This window comes from Buteo buteo, chromosome 27 (genome assembly GCF_964188355.1).
Source record: "Buteo buteo chromosome 27, bButBut1.hap1.1, whole genome shotgun sequence".
NCBI lineage: Eukaryota > Metazoa > Chordata > Aves > Accipitriformes > Accipitridae > Buteo > Buteo buteo.
Genome location: NC_134197.1, coordinates 1,791,440 through 1,804,000, shown reverse-complemented (window position 1 = coordinate 1,804,000; position 12,561 = coordinate 1,791,440). Strand labels below are relative to the sequence as shown.

The window sequence follows — 12,561 nt, the reverse complement described above, 5'->3', positions numbered from 1 at the left end:
GATTCCTTGGGAGCATGTTAAAATAACATCAACAAGGAGAAATGGGCACACAGGAGCATGCGAGATGCTGAGAACAAAATTAATCAAGTTACTGTGTGGCCTGAAAAAAAAAGAAATTATTTAGTCATAGTTCAGTGTGTAAAGGCAAGAACTTGGCTAGTAAACAAGAGGAACTGGAATTGCTCCCTCATGAGCATAGATTTGACCTGCTTGGTTTTATTAAGGAATCTGGGGGAAAAAGTCACCTGACTGAATGGCAAAATTCACGGTACTGTCCTATTTAAGAGCTGAGTTGCAGAAGAGGAGGGGAAGCAGCTCAACAAATCCACTGCAAATGGTCTTGAGCACTTTGCTGCAGGAGAAAGTGCAAAGCGGCTGCTCGCTCCTGTCCGCCACAGGCTCCCAAATCGCAGTAGGGAGCAGAACAACCGCCTCCTCGCATCTCTCCAAAATACCTACGGGCAAAACATTGTGTGGTCACAAGATTTCAGTCCAGGCAACATAAAGTGGCTCTCAGCAGGAGGCAGCAGGGACAGTGTTACTGAATCCCCAACCCATCCGTTCGTTAAGAAGTGGCTCCAGAGGAGTGTTGGAAGGGCCTGGAAATACCAGCTCCTGTAATTTCTCTGGATTATGAAGGCAGTAGGCTTCGGTAAGAGGAGGACAAGTTGGCAGGCGTCCCATGGGAATCAGGTATTCATCTCCCGGATCATCTTTTCTTTCCTAAAGAAGAGATGGAAAAGCAGGAGTTACTCACTCAAGTAGCTGTTGGGTAGGAAGTCAGGCAACTGCCCATTTTAAACTGTGAGGGAAAAGTGGCCAAGAGCAGACAGTGATCCCGGGGGCAGCATTCACGGGGGTCGTCTGAGCCGCCCGCACGGGTTCGGTGTCTTATCTCTTCCCATCGCTTTGCACCTCTTAAGCAGTCATGTCTTTGTCCTGCACCGAGGCAAGTTCATGGGCCCTAGGACCCCCGAACCGTGGGTGGGATATTAGTTTGAGCACAGCGAGATGGGAGTGAAATCTGGGTCTTACCACTTTGTGGGCAGTACAAAGGTGGAGAGGAGCCAGTCGAGCCCTGCACAGCACACACCGTGTGGACCCTCTGCTCCCCCCCAGCAGCAGCATCGTCTCTGCACTGAGGCAGATTACCAAAGAAGGGCTTCAATCTGCATCGCCCACCTCTGCCTGGTACCCCACTTGGGATGAATTTTGCTGAAAATCACTGCGATTTGTTCTTACTTACGGTTCCTCCAGGGCACGTTCCTGTGCCTTGCCGTCGGTCTCTCTCTCTGCAGTGAGGCTGGGGGTCATACCTGAGGGAGGGGGGTGCAGGACCCTCTGAGGGTCCTCACTTGCAGTTGGTTTGTAACACTTCTTCCTCCAGCAGTAAATCCTGCTGCTGTTGAGCAGGTCCTGAGGGGCCGGGGAGGATGCTGGGCTGCGGGGAGGTTTGTGGGGCTGCAGGGGGATGCTCAGGGCTGTGAGGAGATGCTTAGGGCCATGGGGAAGATACTCGGGGCTGCAAAGGGGACCAGGGGGAGGTGGCTCGGGCCACAAGGGGATGCTGAAGGATTAGAAGGATGCTCGGAGCTGCAGGGGAGACGCTCGGGGCAGGAAGGGGGATGCTTGGGGCTGCAGGGAGATGCTCCAGGATGGGAGGGATGCTCGGAGCTGCGGGGGAGATGCTCGGGGTGGGCAGGGGGATGCTTGGAGCTGCAGGGGGATGCTCGGGGTGGGCAGGGGGATGCTCGGAGCTGCAGGGGAGATGCTCCGAGTGGGAAGGGGGATGTTTGGGGTGGGAAGGGGGATGCTTCAGGATGGGAGGGATGCTCGGAGCTGCAGGGGAGATGCTCGGAGTGGGAAAGGGGATGCTTGGAGCTGCAGGGGGATACTCCGGGAAGGGAGGGATGCTCGGAGCTGCAGGGGAGATGCTCCGGGTGGGAAGGGGGATGTTTGGGGTGGGAAGGGGGATGCTTCAGGATGGGAGGGATGTTCGGAGCTGCAGGGGAGATGCTCGGAGTGGGAAAGGGGATGCTCGGGGCTGCAGGGGAGATGCTCCGGGTGGGAAGGGTGATGCTCGGAGCTGCAGGGGGATACTCCGGGAAGGGAGGGATGCTCGGAGCTGCAGGGGAGATGCTCAGAGCTGCAGGGGAGATGCTCGGGGGCGGGCAGGGGGATGCTCGGAGCTGCAAGGGGATGCTCCAGGGTGCTCGGGATGCTCGGGGCCACGGGGAGGATGCCGGCCTCCCGGGGAGAGGTTGCGGGGAGAGGGCGGGGGGGGGGGGGGGGGAGCCGGCGGGTAGGAGGTGCGGGGGGCCGGGGGGCTGCCGGGGCGGAGCCGCGGGGCGCCCCTCCCGACGGCGGTATAAACCGGCGGGGCGCGGGAGCGGGGCAGCCTTGCCTGGGGCGCCGGGGGTCGGGGAGCACCCCCCCACCGCCCGCATCCCCCCCCCCCCTTGCCCGCAGCCCCCCCCCCCCCCGCCCGCAGCCCGGCGCGATGGCGAGGCGGCGGCTGTCGGGGGGCGCCTGGGGGGCCCTGGTGCTGCTGGGGCTGATGCTGCCGGCGGGAGCCTGGTACAAGCACGTCGCCAGCCCCCGCTACCACACGGTGGGACGCGCTTCGGGGCTGCTGATGGGGGTCCGCCGCTCGCCCTACCTCTGGCGCCGGGAGCTGCCGGCCGCCCCCCCGCGCCGCCCCCCCGGGGGAACCGAGCTCGCCGCCGCCCCGCCGCCCCCGGGACGCCCCGCCGGGGAGAACCCCCCCGCCCCGCCGCCGCCGCCACCGCCGCCGCTGCAGCGCCTGCTCCGGCGGGGATGGGGATGGGGATGGGGCCGCCCCCGCCCGGTCCCCGCCCGGCCCCCGCGGAGCTCAGGTAAACCCGGTGCCGGGGGGCACCGACGGACGGGAGGGGGGGCGGTGGGGGAGCCCGGGGGTGGCACCGGGGCCGGGGGGGCACGGTCTCTGCGCAGCGCCCCAGGGTGCTTGAGGGGTGCCGGCCGTGCCTGGGGGGGCAAGGAGTCTCTCTGCGGCACCCTGGGGTGCTGGGGGGGGGGGGGTCACCAGGTAACGGGGGTGCACGGAGCGACGGAGGGGGTTCAGCAAGTAACGGGGGGTGCACGAAGCCACAGAGGGGGTTCACCGAATAACGGGGGGTGCACAGAGCCTGGGAGGGGGTTCACCAGGTAATGCGGGGTGCACGGAGCCAAAGAGGGGGTTCAGCAAGTAGTGGGGGGTGCACGGAGCCACGGAGGGGGTTCACCAGGTAACGGGGGGTGCACGGAGCCACGGGGAGGGGTCACCAAATAACGGGGAGTTCACAGGGCCACGGAGGGGGTTCAGCAGGTAACAGGGGGTGCATGGAGCCTGGGAGGGGGTTCAGCAGGTAATGCGGGGTGCACAGAGCCACGGAGGGGTTTCAGCAGGTAACGGGGGGTGCACGGAGCCTGGGAGGGGGTTCATCAGGTAACAGGGGGTGCACAGAGCCTGGGAGGGGGTTCATCAGGTAACGGGGGATGCACGGAGCCACAGAGGGGTTTCACCAGGTAACGAGGGGTGCACGGAGCCTTGCTGTGGTCTCCCATCCCACAGGCACCAGGGTTTCGGAGTGCCCCAGGCACAGAGCTGGGCTGCCCCATGGCATCGCCCAGCTGTGGGGAGCTGCCCCCCCCCCGACACCCACAGCACCTTCTGCACCCCAGCCCCGGCTGGGCTGGGAGGGTGGGGGGGAGCGAGGGGAGCCGTGACCCCGCGGGACAGCCCGGGTCCCGGAGGGGTTACAGCCCCGTCACCGCTGCGTGAGTGCGACCGCATGAGTTGAGTCTCTGCCGCATTTTTAAACTTGAACCACGAGGTTTGTTTCACCCAGCAAAGCGGGCCGGGAGGAGGGGGCAGTCATTCCTCCTCCCCATGGGACGAGTTTGGAGGAGCTGCACTTTGGCTTTAGGGCAGAAAAAAAGAGCCGGATGGTTTCTGTACCCCCCGTTTAGTGCAACACAAACCTGCACGCTGTGGGACCGAGCTGCAGGTGCCGGGAAGGGTGTCTGCGGGGCCGGCAGGCTGGTGATGCCGAGGGGCTCCCGGCGTGGCCCCTCCACAAGACCCCTCTCCCTGCCCGCCTGGGGCTCAGCCAAGCTGCGTGGGACTGGCTCGGGGCTGGTTCCAAACATTAAATCTCTTTCCTCTTATGTAAAGCTGAAGCCAACATCCAGCTGAAATCCACGGAGGCTTTTAGCTGTTGGATCAGCCCCTGAAACACGTAGCTGTATTCCTCCCCCCTTCCGTTTTTTGGAGGAAAACTGGGATTAGTATCTTTTTGGGAAAGCCCAGACAGGTCAGCTCAGCCCTGTGTTACGTCTGCGTTGTCCCGTTACCTCCCGCAGCCTGGCCGTGCGTGGGCAGAGCAGTCCCGAGTACTGCGGTGGGGGTTCCAGACCTGCGGACGTGCGTGCATCCCTCTGATTTCACAGCAAAATTTCCACGGGAGCCTCGCAGGCAGGTCCGAGCCCGGGATTTGGGTGTCTGCATGAGGTTTAACTGTGTGCACAGTGGCAGAATGGGAATCTGCAGTCACCGCGGGTCGGATCGGAGCCCATGGAGGAGAATATTTCATGAATATCGCGAATGCAGCATTCGTTTAAGAGCTGCGCAGAGGGGAAATGTGGTCCCAAGTGGGGAGGGAAGTGGTGGCAGGGCTCGGGTGCATAGCCGGACGCTCAGGTGAGGCTCCGAAATAACTCAGCCCTTCTTCTCCTTTCAGCTTCTCCCACTTGAAGACCTGGCTCTGACCCGCTGAAGGGGCCCGGCAGAGATGCTTCAAGCGCCGGAGGAGCATTGACTGCCCGAGGTGGAAACCGCTCACCCTAGCTGGCGAGGAAGAGTCTCATCAGTGGATCTCCTGGTACTCTGACCTCTCTGAAACCATATAGACAATTGCATTCCAAAAAATCTGATTTTTCGTGGCCGCTGTCCAGACACAGTGGTAAATTCATCTTGTTTTCAGGTCAACCTAGTGCTATAAACTTGGGGAGAAATAAACAGGGAAGATATTTATTTTTGTTTATTTTTTTTAGATTTCTGTACTAGCTTGTTTGCAATATGATACAAACATGTACTGTTTGCTTCCTAGGAACCTGCCCTCATTAAAATGAGAATTGATCAAAGGAAGCTTTGGCTTCATTGTGCTGTTATGCTTTTTGGTTTTTTTTTAAAGCAAAACCTGGTACAGCTTTGCACAGGGCAGGCACTTCGGCAGTCGGGTCACTCCCAGATTTTTCTGACATGATTTAACTCATTGACACAGTTTCTTCTGCAGCTTTACAGTAAATCTCTTTTACTGCCCGTCGGGGAGTTACTGCCAGGCTAAGTGTCAATTAAGATGACAAAGTTAGAAATCTTTCCTGGACTGGGCTGAACAAGAGCTCTGCGAGTCATCACTGCTCTAGTTGTTTATTTGCCTGCTTAGAGCTTAATTTTATACATCTCTCGGCTGATGAAAATAAATGTTATTTCCCATTAAAATAGGGAGAATCCTCAGGGCCAGGCAGGAGTGCGCGGTGAAGGTGTGCTGGAGTGGGTGGGATCTGGGCTCTAAAGAAAACTGAGGTTTGGGGGGCTGAGTCAGGCTCCCAGGAACTGCTGAGCTCTCGCCCGCCAGCGCTGGCGGATTTTGCAGGAAATCTGGCAGAGAGAGACATTTCCACCCCTCTCGCATGAACCGCCTGCTCCTGCCAAGCCCCTGCAGCCGACCGTGGAGCGGGGACAGCAGGGTTTGTGCTGCCTGTGGTTCGGATCCGAAAGAAAAAAACCCTCGTGGTGCTTGTTGGGGGAGCCGGGCATACGCCGAGCCCTGCCTGCCGCGCTGCCCCTTGCACCCAGGGGGCTGCCATCACCCCTCGCTGGGTCTCAGGGAGGGTTTCAGGTGCTGTAACACATGAAGGATTGCTCTCTCCCAGTTGATTCCCAACCGGTTTCTCCTCCATGTCCCCTCTCCCTCCCCCTCCCCATGATTTTCTAATTTCTGCTCTTCGTTAGCGCAGCGCAGTGCTCGGATGGGCCAAATGAGACATGATTGCCAATAACCCATTAGGCAGCTGCACTTGAAAAGGGCCATACCTGTCAGGGTGCCAATCAGCCTGTGGAGTGGCCACTGAGGCAGATTGCCCTTCTTGATGGAGGTAAGTGATAAAATGAGGTAGAAAATGTAAAGGTCAGCTTTGCGCAGGAGGATGCACAGAGAGCGGGATGAAGGACAATGTGATGAGAGACGCGACTGGAGCGTGCGCTTCCGCCCTCGTCTCTCGGAAAGGAACACTTGTATGTGCCAATTACCGGGGCAAAACCAGTGAGACACTCAGTTAACCACAAGCCCTTCACTTCTCACCTTGTGAAATAATTTTTCCTGTTAATGTTGAGGAGCATGAGCCGATTCCTCTCTGGGGCCATAAAAAATAATTTCCTCTGTGCTCCCAGCTCTCTGGAGAGGTCTGGGCCTTCCCTGGGGTCAACAAGCTCAATAAAATGGAAGAAAACTTAAGAAGGCATTTAATTATCCCTCCCGCCTCGGGGCAGGGCCCAGCCATCCCCGACAGATGTTCATCTGATCCCTTCTAAAAGACTGGTCCTGGGTGAGATGCTGCGCTCCCCTCGGTCTGCCTCCTGTCCCCCTGCTCTGGGGGGGCTGCGTGCCTGGACCATGGGGACCCCCTGTCCCGGCCCCCATGGATGCCCTGAGACGAAATGCAGCCCCAGGGATTCTCGGGGAGGATGCTGGGTCCCTGCCCGCCACAGGCTGAGTTTGCAGCCAGGAGCAAAGCGGGGGGATGAAAGCTTTGGAGGGGGGAGCGTGGGCAGGCCCAGAGCCCCAGCAGCACATCAGCTCCTGGACCCGTTCAGGGTCCCGGTGCTCCCTGACCCCCACAGAGCATCTTTGTGGGGGGTAACTGCAGCCCAGGATTCCCGACACCAATCTGGGCTTTGGGAGATGGGGGGGGCTCAGAAACCCCCAGGTGACGGTGGGACACGGCACCCCTTCCCTCCTACTACATCCCACCAGGTCACGGGGGCTGTGGGGTGGTGGGCAGGGTGCAGGGGGTGCCAGGAATGCAGCGGCACCCGGGTGGCTTTGCCATGCCATCTTGTGGCCACGCCGACATGCCAGGGGCTGGGGAGCTGCAGCAGGGATGAGGATGAGCTCTCCCACCATGTCCCCGTCCCTGCGCCCTTGCAGAGCGGGGAATTGCCCCAAAGGGTGCCCCTCTGTCTGCACAGCCCCAGCCAAGACCACGGGCCCGGGAGAGGATGGAAACTCTGTCCCACCACTCCATGTCTGGATTAGGGCAGCCCAGGGATGGGGCTGCTCCCAGGCTCTGGGTCCCCGTGCAGCACCCTTGGGGTTTGGACCTGGATCTGGCCGCTGGTCCAGGTCCATCCCTGAGGTGCCGCCTGGGAACTCTGCAGATCCAGCACCACTGGCCAGATGACGCAGCGAGGCTTTCCCGGACGGGGTGCGCCGTCACCCAGCCTGCCGTGCCAGCGGATCCGTTTTGTTCCAGTCCGAGAGGCGAGCGAATCCCAGGGGTTGCGGCGGGCAGGAAGATGTCCCACCCCAACCCGGCCCAGAGCCCAGGGCGGCTCCCTTTCCTTCCCGGCTCCCTGGCCTCTCCCAAGGGACCGACAGCATCCATCGAGGCGGACGGGCACGCCGGGGCTGGGGGCTTTGGGGAGGGCAGCGTCTGGGACAGGAACCGGCAGCCCCAGGGGAGCCGGCGTGAGCTCACGCCGGGGCTGGCCTGGGCACACACACAATGGCTGCAGGGCCACCGCGCGCACCGGGAGGAAGAAAACTCCCCAAGGAATTTCCTCCGTTGTCGGCTCTGCCCAGAAGCTGTTCCTCGCCCCGCCGGGATGCGGGCGGCTGGGGCTGAGACGGGTCGGGGCTGAGCCTCTCTCCGGCGGGTGGTCCCTGTTGGGTGCAGTGGTGGCTGGGGATGGAAAGCCCTTGGGCAGAGCTGGGTACCCCGGGCGGTCCCTGTGATGGCCCCAAATATCCCTGTGGGTAGCACCGGGCTGCTGGACCCAGCACTGAGCTGGGATCTGCCAGGGGTCCCGTCCCATCCCATCCCGCCAGGCTGTCCACACCTTCACGCTGATGCTGCCCAAGGGAACTGACCGAGGCTGGAGCTAAGGGGTAGGAGCTGCAGAGAGCAGGAGATAACGGTACCTCTGTGCCTGCTGCTTCGCCTATTTCCAAGATGTCCAGAGTGCTGATAAGGTGACAGTGGCTTAGAAACACGGGCAGAGATCTCCCTGGCCGAGCTGCAGCAGCCCGGGGCTATTCCTGGGGTGCCCGAGAAGAAACTCCAGGTCGGGACCGTCCCACGGGCCCCACGCTCCCACCCACGAGTGTTTCCCCCCCCGGCACCCCAACAACCGTGCCAGCATCATGCTGAGTCTGCCCTGGAGGTGCCTCCCCCATGTTGACTGTACACAGGGCTGTATTTGGGGAGTGCCAGCACTGCTCCATCATCGTGGCAGCTCACTTGCCGTGGGCACGTGCCACTGGGAGCGGAGGTGACCCATACCAGCGCTGTCCTGCCTGCGCTGCCCGGCTCTGCCTGCTCCCTGGGCATCCTGCCGGACCCCGTGCCCCTCTCCTGGGGACGTGAACACACACTGCTGGGTCCAGCACAGGAGCAGCTGGTGGTGCAGCGAAGATAAGATGTCATCTCAGGGTCCCCTCCAGCCCCCCCTTCACACCCTCCTGGGTGATGAGACACTGGGTTCAGATACCTTCCCAGGACCGAGCATTTCCCCTGTCTTATTTTCTGGTGGATATTCCTTCTAATGTGTGCAGGAGAGAGCAAAACTCAGACGTAGCCCCATCGGGCAGTGGAAGGAAGCCATCCTCCCCCAGCCCAGCTGTGCAGCTGCGGCAGGAGAAGCAGCCCCACCATCAAACTGTGCTCCTCAAACCCTGTCAAGAGCCGCAAACATCTCAGAGGCCAGCGAAGGTCCCTGGGGAAGTCCTAGCCCTTCTGCTCATGCCAAGAAGATGTTGCAGGAATGGCCCCAGTCCTCACGGGGTCCCCTGGGTGCTGGGATGGCATCCAGGGCTGGACATGCCAGTAGAAGAGCTGATGCCTCCAGAACCCTTAGCCTGGGCCACGACTTTCACAGCACGGTAGGATTAAACCCAGGCACGGCCGTGCTAAAACACCAGCACAGACCGGCCACGCTCCCAGCCCCGCGGGCTGCTGCGGCTGGGCTGGTGGAGGGGGTGTCCAAGCTGGGTGAAGCCGGGAGCTCTCCCCCCCCCCCCCAAGTCTCCATCCACCTCCAGCCCCGCAAGAGCCTCTCGAGGTGCTTCTGCTGCTCCCTGCTCAGGTCACCACCGCCCTGGGGCTTGGGTCCAGCTCCCACGTCTGGCAGCACGGGACCTCCGCTCTCCTTTCTTTCTGCAGTGGAGCGTGGTGCAAATGAACGCCGATGCTCTCCTTGGGCAGCAGTGCTGCCCGCCTGGCTGATTGCTGGCAGGGACCTCGTGGGTGCATTCCTGCCCGGAGATGTCCCCTCTGCCATGCTGGCCCTTCCACGGGCATGCTCACCAGCGCTGCTCCGCCGCCAGCCTCATCCAGGATGGGTGCTCCTGGGGACGGGTGCTGCTGGGGATGGGTATTTCCAGGGATGGGTGCTCCTGGGCATAGGTGCTTCCAGGGATGGGTGCTTCCAGGGACAGGGGGTCCCAGAGCCAACCAGAGAGTTTGGTGTTGCTCCTATATCCACATCCTTGCTGCTGCAGGCACAGTGGCATGCCGGTGTGGCACCGGCACCAGCACCAGCTGGCGTCCAGCTCAGGAAACAAGCTGTGCCAACACCAGCCTCTACCAGGAGCAAGTCCCTCTGCGGTCGTATTATCCTTGCGGTTTTCCTGTAGCCGCTAAAGACATTCCAGCTCTCCTGGGGGAAAGTGGTGGTCAGCGGCGGGACTGTCGCACTGCACGGTGCAAGCAGCGGGGTGCCAGTGCCGCAGGGGCACGGTGGCTGCGGAGCAGTGGCTTGCGTGCCACCAGCGCGCGGGAGCAGCATTGTTGCTTGCACACTTATCCGTGGATGTGCTGGCATGTGGGACGTCTCGAGTGCACCCAGCTTGGCCAGAGACTGTCACCAGCTCCGTGCCTGCACAGCACCAAGTGCCACCGGGCCCCCTCCGGCTCGGTACCTATCGCCCTGCTACCTGCTTCCAAATAATAAAAGATCTGGGTGGATTCCTTCCTGCCAGCTTGTACAAGAGGGATCTCCCAGCTCTCAGCAGCATAACTGAACTTTCTGGACTTTCACAACCCACAAAGCATGTAATTAATCCTCCTAATGATCAGTTCTCCTTTTGTCTCTATAAATCCAACCTGGAAAATGTTTACAGCTCAATAGTGCCACACACAGAGGCCTAGAGAAAATGAGACGGTGCTTTTTATGAGCTCTCCTCTCATTCCCAGTTCCTCCGGCAGTGCAAATAAATCATCAGCCTTTCCCCACTCCTCGAGAGCTGCTGCTCCCCGAGAGCAGCCAGGACCCAGCAGCCCCACGCTGAGTGATGGCGAAACGAGGGAGGAACAAGCACGGCCGCATCCATGCCAGGTACAAAGCCTGAGACTCCATTTATTAATAGTCAGAGCTAATTACTGCAGTAGCAGTGGCTCTCTGCACCTCCCAGCAGGGACCGTCAAACACCATGGCCAACAAAGATATGTCCCTGAGCTTGGGCAGAGGGACCCGCGTCTTCCTCCACACCCGGGCAGAAGGTGCTGTGGGTGGCCAAGGTGTCCTGGGACGTGGAGCCCGGCTGCAACCAGCCCAGTGAGCTCCAGCTCTGCGGTGGAAAGCTGGGTGTGGAGCGGGGGGCGGATAAACACCGGCCGAAACGTGCTGACGGGGAGGAGGAGGCTGCACGGGAGGAAGGGCATCTCCTTGCCAGCTGCTCCCACGGCCAAGATGGAAACTGGTGTCTTACGAAAGCCGAAGGGAGGGGTGTCCGGCAGCGCCCAGCCTTTTCCTTGCCCTCGCCTGCCTTTGGCGAAGCTCCCGTCCCTGAGCAAGACAAGTACAAGAGAGCAACCTGCATCCTGGGAGAGGGTCGGGCAAGGGGCGGGGGGGAATGGAGAAGCCACAAGATCTGCCCAAAGTCATCCAGCAGGCACGAGGTGGAGCCACGAGCGAGCCACGGGGCTCCTGCCGTCTTGAAAATGTGTGTTCTCTTTGGCAGAAGATGGCCCAAAGGCACGTGCAAAACCTCTGATTTCTTTGGAAGCACCAGCACAGCCCAGCGACTCCATCATCAGCCTTGGCAAACCATCCTCCCCCTCAAAGAGCCCCTCGCCCTGACCCTCCACCCGCCTTAGAAACAAGCCAGCCTGAACAGGCTCAGGTTATCAGCCGAGGTTTTGCCAGTTTCTGAACAAAGATGGACTTTATGGGGTCCAGAACTCCCTCCCTCTGACACAGCAGAAAGCCTGCCAGTTGAGCCTAACTTCTGTAATTTTGCATCTGTATTTTGCATGAGTGATGCAACAGGATCAGGCCTAAAGCAAACAGGGTTCAGGACACAGGTGCAATTCTCTGTCGCTGCTCAACCAAGTGCAGTGAAGGAATTAGAAGCAGATGTCAAACAAAAAGAGCTTCAAACCCTTCCAAGCCAGTAAGCACACAGATCCCATGAACTTCCTCGGCCTCAAGGCTGGCCCAATTCAGACTTAAATATCTGCCCAAATCAAAACACTCAGAAATTTAGATGGAAAAACCTTGCCTGTGCAGTATCTGCTGCATTTAATCAGATTTACCAGTAAGCGCAGGAGCCCCCCTGTGCTTTCTCCTTTTTTTTTACAATGGGCCACAGATGGGAAATAGCAGGATGGCCTTGAGAACTGAAGGGGTTTTGTACCGTGCGAGGATGCACAATGCCTTTTCAAGTTCTTTCCAGCTCCTTCACATGAAGCTGGAGCCTTCCCCACCAGCTGCAGTGAAAAAATACAGCATTTCTCTTTGAACCATGTCTGTGCCAAAGCATGCCCTGAGCTCTGCACCCGAGGACAGGCGGGAAGGACATCCCAGACCCGTGCGCTGTCTGAGCTCAGAGGCACAACCACAGCACGGCTCCGTCGGTCCCCAAAGTAGCGGTCTCATGAAATAAATGCTCCATTTTAGGCTCACAAGGTGTGAGACCACAGGCAGGCAGGCAAAAATCCTGTGCTGAGTCAGGGCTCTACCAAGTCCCCTACATGTCCCTGCAGGAAAGGGGACCCAGCACCGGCTCGGTCGGGGGGTCCCGATGCCCCCGGGGAGCGAGTGCTGGGATGTTGCTGCCTCCCGCGCCCGGCGGAGGTGGGCAGGGGTGCTCAGGCTGGAAGGTTTGCTAAAGCCTTCCCGGGAGTGTTTTGCAGATCCCAGCATTTCTTGCTCACCTCTTGCTGGAGAGGTGACACTCGGTACCTGACCCTCCTTAATTTCTCTACAATGAATAGATTTTTTTTGGGGAAAAAATGCCTTTTGGGGACACTGAGGTTGAA

General features: G+C 60.0%; 1 protein-coding gene across 2 annotated transcripts; it reads left to right on the top strand.

Moving 5' to 3' along the window:
* Positions 1-2,500: 2,500 nt before the first annotated feature.
* NPW (neuropeptide W) lies at positions 2,501-5,287 on the top strand. Of its 2 annotated transcripts, XM_075058546.1 has the most exons (3): positions 2,501-2,876; positions 4,384-4,499; positions 4,761-5,287. In XM_075058546.1, the coding sequence occupies exons 1-3, from the start codon at positions 2,501-2,503 to the stop codon at positions 4,794-4,796; spliced, it is 528 nt and encodes a 175-aa protein (XP_074914647.1). In that variant the 3' UTR covers positions 4,797-5,287. The 2 variants fall into 2 exon arrangements, with proteins under 2 accessions (XP_074914647.1, XP_074914648.1); XM_075058547.1 differs by lacking the exon at positions 4,384-4,499.
* The last annotated feature ends 7,274 nt before the right edge of the window (positions 5,288-12,561 follow it).

Bases quoted from the DNA above. Each gene is read 5' to 3' on its own strand.
- NPW (XM_075058546.1), top strand. From the start codon at position 2,501: ATGGCGAGGCGGCGGCTGTCGGGGGGCGCCTGGGGGGCCCTGGTGCTG. The intron at 2,877-4,383 runs GTAAACCCGGTG...TACCTCCCGCAG, and splicing joins CCGGCCCCCGCGGAGCTCAG to CCTGGCCGTGCGTGGGCAGA. The intron at 4,500-4,760 runs GTCCGAGCCCGG...TTCTCCTTTCAG, and splicing joins CACGGGAGCCTCGCAGGCAG to CTTCTCCCACTTGAAGACCT.